Source organism: Montipora foliosa, chromosome 6, assembly GCF_036669935.1.
Source record: "Montipora foliosa isolate CH-2021 chromosome 6, ASM3666993v2, whole genome shotgun sequence".
Lineage (NCBI taxonomy): Eukaryota > Metazoa > Cnidaria > Anthozoa > Scleractinia > Acroporidae > Montipora > Montipora foliosa.
Window position 1 is genome coordinate 10,307,626 of NC_090874.1, and position 10,000 is coordinate 10,317,625.

The 10,000-nt window shown below is 40.9% G+C and overlaps 1 protein-coding gene across 1 annotated transcript in view; it reads left to right on the forward strand.

Moving 5' to 3' along the window:
• LOC138005021 (corticotropin-releasing factor receptor 1-like) overlaps positions 1-10,000 on the forward strand; it is a 49,763-nt gene that overhangs the window by 24,623 nt on the left and 15,140 nt on the right. The window contains exons 4-7 of the mRNA XM_068851312.1: positions 5,079-5,150; positions 6,339-6,481; positions 6,858-6,972; positions 8,966-9,116. Coding sequence (XP_068707413.1) covers positions 5,079-5,150; positions 6,339-6,481; positions 6,858-6,972; positions 8,966-9,116 — 481 coding nt within the window. The remainder of the gene's footprint in view (positions 1-5,078; positions 5,151-6,338; positions 6,482-6,857; positions 6,973-8,965; positions 9,117-10,000) is intronic.

Genomic DNA, 10,000 nt, shown 5'->3' on the forward strand with positions numbered 1-10,000 from the left:
CTAACCTAACCTAACCAAGACCTACCCTAACCCTAACTAGACTTAACTAGACTAGAACCAACGCAAATAGACCTAACTTAACCGATTCGAGACATAACCTAACCGAACGATTCGAGAATAAATAGCGGAGAAAGCTCATCTTAGCTCGAATCCTGGCTGGAATCCTGGCTCGGATCCTAGCTCGAGTCCTGGCTCGGATCCTAGCTCGAATCCTGGCTCGAAGTTTAGGTATCCTCGTTGCGAGAATGCAACGCTTTCCCCCATTTAAATGTTTTGTTGTTATTCTTTATCTTCTGCGGGCAATTTTATCGAAAGTAATATTTTTACGCTGAAAAGGAGTGCTAACTTGTACGTGCGTATTTGTTTACTGAAGCGGAAATTTGTGAATACTGTATTAAATTTATTCCATGTAAGTTCTATTTCGTTTGCTGCAAGGCGTCTAGTGTTCCCAAAAAAAAAATGGTATTGCCAAGAAGAAGGTTTTCTTCTCTGATTCAAAACAACATATAGTTTTTAACTTACAGTCCACATACTTGGCTTGATTTACTCAGCAGCATTACACCGGGTGTGATAGCGGTGAGATGGCGTGACGATAACAGTCATCAAAATTATTGTATCTTTTGACATCATAATGTTTTGAGACCCTGTACTTGATAAAGACTCTTGTGAAATAGGTTTACAAAATTTTGAAATTCTCGTTACAGTGGCCACCTGCAGTTATTCTCAAATCGTTGGTGGCACGTGCGTCCATGTTCAATTTGTTAAAATTGGATAATGTGGCAAAGATATTTCGAGGTCATTTTTTCATGCCCCCCTTCCCCCTCTCCCCCTGTCGGGCTTACATGCGACTCGAAATCCGTTTGGTATTTTTCCGAAATGTTAATATCTCTTGTGAATCAAACCAAAGCAACGAAACAGGAAGAAAGTTTAACGTACCGGAGATTTAATCATAACTACTGAACTTTATCACAGGCCAAAATTGCCTAAGAACATGATTGCGAGATATCTGGATGCCGGTAAGGAGAATTGGACTAGAGGATTACTTTCCAAAAAATACCACCTGACCTTCATGTAGCACAGGTAAATCTTCTAAGTCCTTATTGTTACCAGGATTCTCTTGAACGACTGTAAACATCACTATATTAAGACAGCGAGTCACAAACGGCTGCACCGCAAAATTCAATTCTTGCACTGTTAAGATCAGGTCAACTGTCTTAAAGCAAAATAGTACTAGTTATAGCTGTCGCTAAAGTGCCAACGAGCCAAGCTTGCGTGATCTGGCGCCTGGCGGCTGCAAACATCACGCGGCGTACTCGTGCGGCACTCTCATTGGTTATCGCTACGGTCAACATTTCATCGCTTTGGTCTACATTACAGCTTTTGGTCTACATTACACTCAAATTTGAAGCGCTTCTGAGATTTCGTCCGCCTAAAAATCTTCTCGCGGCTCTATAAGCTGCCGCCTCGCCAGGCCTTCTGTCTTCAGAAGGCCTGACTCGTTGGCAATAAGCTTGATATGAAAAAGTATGGTCACTTTGTTACCAGCTCAGACAAACGTCTTCGTCTTGTTCAGATTCTGGGTCGTCTGAATGCGAGTGCCGCAGTTTGGAGGCTATTCTTGAAAAACACGACTTTTTTTGCTGCGCGGGTCAAGAATTCATCCACTGTGAAAAGTTTTGCTCCCTGGTGGTTCCGTGCATAACGCATGTCCCGCGCTACATCCACTGGATCAAGTTTCAGTCCTGTTTCTTGTCCAACTTTAAATTTGCTTTCTAAATACCACCGCTGAGCTTCACTAAACCGTGTTAACTTCTTACAGGAGGCAAAGCACTGGCCTCGTACACTAGTTTATCGTGATAGAGAACTTTAACTTTGTCCATGAGAGTCTCTCTAACAGGCAGAAATTCGCATTTCCCGTAGAACAAGTGATTTTGCAAAGCACAGTGACGCTGGTACACATCTATACAACCAACGTTTGGAGAGGAACCTGAACAAGACGAAGACGTTATGGCAGCTGAAGAGGAACTCGCGCACCAAAATGTGCGCAACATGGTCTTAGACTAGGTGGCACTGAGACTGACCCAATTGTTTTCGACGTTTTCTAACTATGTGACATGCGTGGTTCAAGTAGTGGCAGCTGAGTGTAGCTATCATGGTCCCGCCGTTCGATTTGTGAACATTTTGATATTGACATGGGAAACATCAAAGGACGACGAAAAGCTCCCTACTTGTCCTTACTTGGAGACTTTCTCGAGTCATGCGATTGTCGCACCCGTGATAGTCCCTGCTTATTACTGGCCGCCATTATTATTGTGACTTATTGATCCAAGAGCACCATTTATTTGTAAATTTGAGGAGTAGTTATAAAGACATTATCCTAAGACAGTTTTAGCCTCCCCTAAGAACTCGTCAGAAGCCTCGTTTTTACGTTTTCGTTTTTCTGAGCTGCTAACAAAGTGACCATACCTTTTATCAAGCTTTTATCATTTTGCTTTAAGACAGTTGACCTGATCGTTAACAGTGCAAGATCATTTACCGTTGCAAAAAACTCTCTTGAATTTTGCGGGAGCCGTTTTGTGACTTGCTCTCTTAATATAGTGATATTTACAGTCGTTCAAGAGACTCCTGGCAACAATAAGGACTTAGAAGATTTACCTGTGCTACATGAAGGTCAGTTGGTATTTTTTGGAAAGTAATCCTATAGTCCAATCTTCCTTACCGGCATTTATTTATTTATTTATTTATTTAATCACTTTCACCACAACAGAGAAACAGGCTGTGGTGGGGGTCGCACAACGGAGCGAGGCTCCAAATTAAGTGCGCCCTTTTACCCTCCCAACCATGATATCGCACAGAAGACAGACCACAGCACCGGGAACCACATGCCCTACTCTTTGCGACAAGTGTGTGGGTTCTTTTACGTCCCACAGGATTATGAACATTGAAGGGTTGTGAGACGGGACCTACGGTTTATCGTCCTTATCCGAGAAGGCTAGAGAGTCTAACCATTTGCACATGTAATTACAAAAGCAGCATTTTCTCCTCAGTTATTTAAAGACCCTGAGTGTTGGTCCGGCCGGAGTTGAACTCACGACCTCCCGCGTGACAGCCTGGTGCTCAACCAACTGAGCCACCGGTGCGCGGTACGCGGCATCTAGATATCTTACAACTTAGCACTCATTTTCAGCGTAAAAAATATTACTTTCGATAAAGAATAGAAGATAAAGAATAACTACAGATCATTTAAATGGGGGAAAGCGTCGCATTCAGTCTAAAATTTCAACAGTTGTTTAGGTTAGCTCTTGCATTCATGAAGACAACTGAGTTCAAAGGTCATAAACTTCAAGCGAGTACCGTAAAAAATTTCGCTCGTCAAAATTCGCAGTTTGAGTTGCCCAAAAATTTTATTTCACTGAACGATAGAGGAAGCCTTACTCTTTCTATAGAATACCATTTTTACAGTGCAATCCATGTACCAGGTAGGGAGTTTAGCCGTTGAAATTTGCCGAAATCGAGCTTTCTGAAAATGCTGTTTAGGAGGGTAAATTTAAATTTTTTTTAAAAAATTCAGGTTTGAATCTTTTCCAATTCTAATAACGGTAGTTTAAAAAGGAAGGTTCATTGAATTGTGTAATATCGAAATAGCTTTGATATTTATTTTAGTTTTCTTACACGAGTCGCAAATACGAAGCACATTTTTCAGTGGTTCGAGGGCTTCCCAAGGGTGAAAATTACAAAATCGCTTTACTTGAAAAATATAAATCCAAACCAACTAGAAGTTGCATGTTCTTAAATAGTTTCCAGAGGGCTTCCTTGTGAAAAAGTTTGAGGGAATTCGATTTTTGCATTTTGCACACCTATCCGTAGTACTTACAGAAAGTCGCTCTTAAGTTCCCTAACGACGCCATATAATCAAAATTGAAGTTATATGGAAGTCGTGAACACCTAACGATAAATTGTCAATTTTCTCTCCAAACCAACATACTGTTCATTCCAATTTAATTTCTGGAAAGTTCATACATACTTTCCATGCTGAATGACTCTGAACAATGGTGATCATGAAATGATTTCAATAACCGATTTATATTTTTCTGAAATGTTTTCATAGCCGTCGTCGTTGTTCTTGCTTAAGGTCTCTAAAAGTAAAGCACTGACGGTGTGGTGCATCGTAAATGTGAATAGATGACTTCCTTGCCTTTTTATCCCACGTTGCTATGACCTTAATCTTATGTCCTGGCAGCGCAGGAGGGGTACAGAGGAAGTTCCGGAACATAATTTGTTACCTCGACTAATGGAACGACTTTTATATGACAACAAAATGCTGAAAATGTAAACAAAAATGCAAAACATTTAATCGGCTTAACGAACGTGGATGCAAACAACGTGATCTCTCTACGGAACTTTCTGGAAAGTTTCGCTTTGACGTCATTTGAAATTCATTAATGTGATTGGGCAATCGACGTATTTACTGCCCATATTAGGAGTTTCCTTGGTCCTAATAAGGAGAAGCTTTGTTTTAATCTTGCCAAAAATTGGTCCGTGAAACAAATTGCGCACACTTTTTCAAGGTCATACGAAAGTGCTGTCGCTCTAACTACTGACATACTAGTTATAGTTGACACTACTGGTGCCCACCCTGTTAAGTATAGTTGTACGCAGAATTCTACGTGTCCAGATAGAGGAATGCCCGTTTACAAACGGAATAGCTTTGGTATAAAGCAATTGATGTTGAAGCGGGGAGAGAACAAATCAGTACTGAATATGAAAATAGCGTTGCATAGGTTTGGTGTCTTTGGAAATGTAATTAAGGAGTAGAGGGTTTGATCATGGCGGACACGGTGGTGTACCCTCGAAACAATTAAAGGACACGCAAGGTTAATTTTAAACAGAAATGTGGCCACCGTTTTTGAAACATGTAACATACTGTAAGGGAAGTTTGATGTTAGTCTACATATATATAAATAGTGTAAAGAAAAACGGTGGAAGGAATAAATTAGTAATCTCCCTATTCACCATAAATCTTCTCAACCAGTGCTGAAGTCGCATTGAAAGCTGAATGTTATCCGATTATCTTGCAGACCAAGGATCTCACAAAGGAGCAACTGAAGGCTTTTTTGAGACAGAACAATTGCACTGAGCTGACGTTTGAGGTACGGTCCTTAAAATTGTTGAAACAAGGTTGTAACTGCTAAAAGCGCTCGCGAACGTAACCTTCCAACACCTCCTCGATAAGAAAAGAAATTATTTATTTGATACGCATTATTTGATAATTATGTAGTTGTGGGTTTCAACTGTAAAATAAGAAAGTATACCTCTTCAGCACTAACAGAGCTCAAGCCCGAGCTCGAAGCGCTTGGGCCATAAATCAACGGGGGAAAAAAATGCTGCATCAAAATTTCGAATTTAGCGGACCATACTGTAGAATTCGACCCGCTAAATTGGCCAATCATAGCACGCGTACTATCTGAAGGATATAAAAAGAAAGTTACAACATGTAAATGACATACTAGTGAAACTGGACGCAGTTCATATAGATCAACTGGTTATGAGACTGGAAACTTCAAAAGCGATAACAGTAGCATCGCGCTTCACGGTTAACTTGACCATGACCATACACAGTCTTTTGCCCTCGGTTCACAATTGAGTTTTGAATAAATGAATCGAAGTTTTTGGTTGGCTGTCTTTTAGAAAAAGGGTGTGGTTTGCGAATGGGGTCAGGGCCAAACAGTCGAGTTTGATAACAATCTCTATATATTAACTTTGAAATGGATAAAGAAAAAAGAACAGCTACAAGAAACTACAAATACTTACACTGTTACAGACACTACAGAGACTGAAGGAAGATTAGGGAATTCGAAATGCTGGAAAGCTAAAAACTATTTGATGAACTGCTTGAAGGGAATTGCACGTCGACGTGTGACTGTTATGAACAGAAACAAGCTAAAAGGAAAACCGAGGTTTATATACGAAACAGTTAACTATTTCCTCTCCTCTTCTCTTCTAGTTTCGTCTTATCTCCTATCCTCTCCTTTCCTCTCTTCTTCTCTTTTCGATTGTCCTCTCTCCTCCGCCTTACTTCGCTACACTTCACTGCACTGCACTTGGGGTCAGAAACTTTTATACAAATTCATACTGAGAAGTCCATGATTTAGAGGTTCTGATCAATGTGTGTGTTTGCAATGAAGGTTTAACTCTTTCTCCAAGAAGGGAAAAGTCGGTAAAGGCTATTGTCATAACAAGATTATAATCACACTGTGGTGACATAAAGACGATTGGTTCATTTTTGCTCTCTTGTTGAATGCAATCAGTTCAATATAATTCTTCTATCTCGTTCACAGGAAAATGACATCTTCCAGTTTAAAGGAGACGCTTCAAGTGAACACCAAAGGCACGAACAAATTCAGACCTACATGGAAATAGTTTTACTGTGTATTTCAATAGCAGCAATAATTCTCGCGCTTATTGTCTTGGTTATGCTGAGGTAAGCTGTCGTATTTTAGCTCAACCAGGAGCCCATACCCAGAAGTCTACAACTCTAACACTAGGTCTATTTAACGGCACTTTCACAGCTCAAGCTATTTTTAGACGAGTCCTTAAATGAGAAGTTGGCTTGCAAAAGTGACCATGTATTCTCAATCCCATGGGTAGTAACTTCTCATGCAAGAGTTGTGGTTAGCTGGACTGAAAGTCTGGTTCTGGGGGAAACTCAATCTAAAAATAGCTCGGTTTGTAAGGACGCCGTTCCACAAACACAATGAAGTTGTACACTCCTATCCATGGCCGCCTAGCTTGTACATTTTACGAACGGAGAATCAATCAGGATGTTCAACCTTATTTCAATCTTCTTTTCCGTTAAGGTTGAAAAACTCTGAGCAGTTGTTTATACACAAAAGTTTCCTTTTCGCGCTGGGCCTCGGAAACCTCGTGTTTGTTCTGGATAAAACCTCTTTTGACAAGAGACAAGAGCTCCCGGTGAGTAGTTGTCACTTTTATGATACACGATCAATAAATACAAACTAGATATGCAATGTACGCATCATGTAAACCCACTTATCACATACTCAACAAAATATCGCGTTTCGAATTGGTCAATGACGCTATACATAAATTAAGCAGTAGAGGACGTTTTCCGTGTTTACATAGCCTCGTCAAAACACGAGGGGGAGTTGGGAGAGTTCGAGACAGTCATGCAAACCCAAGACGCAGTCGAAGGTTTGCATATAACTGTCGAAAATTCTCCCAGCTTCCGCGAGTTTAGATGAGGCTACGTGAACACGGAAAAAAGTCCTCTATTGCTTTTATAAAATATTTCTCGAGATAGTTCGACAAATGAAGGAAAATGTTGGTTTTTCTCTTCTAGGTTGAAACAGATTTTCTTGATACACGCTCATATTTCCTACCAGCCAAACGCGCGTCTGACAACACACAACCAATCCAAATTCGTGTGATGTCACAGCCTTGTTTACGTACACAGCTATTGACCAATAAGAGTGCTCGTACTATCCTAATTATTTTAAAATAGGTCATAGAGTGCAACAAGAGCTTAAATATAAATATAAATGTTACTAGTGCTAATCACCCTTACTTGCAGTCGAGGACTGAATTGCGAAGGGCGCGGCTCACGACATCGGGCTGAAAGCATACAAAGGCGCCTCTGGCTGTCGCTATACAGTCCATGTTTGATGTCGGAGCACAGCACCACAGCTAGATGTCAATTAGCTGTGAGTCGATTTTGATGAGGGAGGAAATCCTGAGTACCCGGAGAAAAACCCTCGAGTCAGGTTGAGATCGACTGAAACTCAGCCCACATGCTGGCCGAGGCCAGAATTGAACCCCGGCTCGCAGTGGAGGGAGGCCCGATAGATAACCACTAAGCCACCCTGACTCCCGAAACTAGATAGAATAATTTGCGAAAAACTTCAGATATTTTGAGGTGACATTTTTGTAGACGGCGTCGTCGTAGATCTTAAAGGCTTCATATAAAATGTGAGCGCACATTGGCGAATTTTTAACTTTATATGCTATCTAGTTGCAATGGTTCCTGGATGGTTCGGCTAATATGGAGAAGTTGATCTATCTGGAACGATAGTTTAAAACGTGAACCGTAACCATTTTTAATCATGTTCTCGTTAAGGACGGCGTCGTAGATACTAGACTCCTTTATACAATATAATACAATGCAATACATTGCAATGCATACTTAACAGATCACTCCCCATAGGGGCTTTTCAGGGCCAATGAAACACAATGAACAAAATGACAGTACACAACAAGAACTGTTAACAATCCCAACTGGCCGGAGGCAAACCAGTTGACTATTGACAAGTGCGGCCGAGAAGTTGAACCAGGGACGAACGAGTCTTGATCCCGGGAACTCCGGATCTCATGGCAAGCGTCTTAACCATTGGACCGCACTGTGTATTGTCTTTCTTGAAAAAAACCGACGACGGACGTCCTCGTGAGATAACGGTCACGCGAAAATGCATTGATTACGCAAAGCATATCCACGGTAAACTACACAATGAAAATCACGTCACGCAAAATGATCACCCAAGTAAAGTTTGTGACGTAACGTTCGTCGATATTATTACCAATGTAAATCACGATTAACGTTGAAGACGTTACCAAATGCTGTGAAGAAATACTGTGATAACTTAAGTCACCTTAATCAAGTGTAGGATGAACGATGCCACAAGACCAAGTAAGGCAACGAAACTATCACCTTTGTTACGATAATACAAGATGACGAAATTATATAACGCAAAGGAACGACAAATCACAAAATCACGTAACGCAGAATAATAATTTCCCAAGTCACAATGACGAAAAATCACGAATTAAAGCGAAAACACTTTTTAGCAAAATTGTGTAGGCTAATTGTATATTTTCGAAAAAAAAAAAACACCAGCTATCATTTCTCATGCCCTATTTTGTTTTCAAGAAGAGTCTTTGTTTTGTTTGGCAGGCTCTTTGTTCTGCTGTAGCAGTGGTCCAGCATTATCTTCACACTGCAGTATTCACGTGGATGCTGGTGGAAGGCATTAATCTCTACATCAAACTGGTCAAAGTTTTCTCAGTTAAAAAACAATATGCTATGTACTTGGTGATTGGATGGGGTGAGAGAAAAATCCTTAGCGATGTTTGGATTTATGCCGAGAACACTCTGCTTAGCCCGGCTTTGTTAAAAGGCATGACCATTTTTACCACAATTGCTTGTAATCTCGCAATCTGATTGGCTAATTTGCCGTTGTCTATAAGAGTCTAGACATCGCTGTTCGCGTCAATATATTTGTCACACAATGTAATAGTCAAACAGGAACGCTATGTTGGGAAATAAACCAATGAGACTGCGAGGCAGCACATTCTAAGAATGTCAAAAAACACATGTTGTTAGATGCTCGCCAGACATTGTTGTGTAACGGTGTTAAAAAGCATGTCAAACGCTTTCAAGTTTAGTGCGGTAGTTTTAATCTCTTGTGGTGGTCACGCATTAGAGCAAAGCCTAAAAATTGAAAGTGTGCTCATAGTTTAGCTTAATTTATTTCAGTTTCATCAACCAGTTGGTGAGAATCCCACCACATAGCAAAGCACTAATTGATAGTGTGCCCTTTAAAAGGACAAATCAGAACGCAGGGGACACTGTGCCCTTCTCTCCTCTCTTTCAGTCTTGATAGTGTGGGCTCTTGGCGTTCCAGAGACGTTCCACGTTTGAGAACGACGGTTGTGAGACAGGGCCTTCAGTACACTTCAGCGCTTAGCTGACAACTTCAGAAGAAATTACAGAGGCAGTAGTTTCTCATCAAACCCTTAAGCCCAGTTTACACGAGCAATTTTTATGTGATATTCAATGTAAGGAGAAATGTAGACTCGGAAAAATATCCGAGTCCCAGATGGGATATGAACCCACGACCCTCCGTGATCTAGTCGGATGCTCTAACCACTGAGCTACTGGAGACTCTATGGTGAGCAAGGGTCACTTTGTGGGTCTCGACTGGAACCG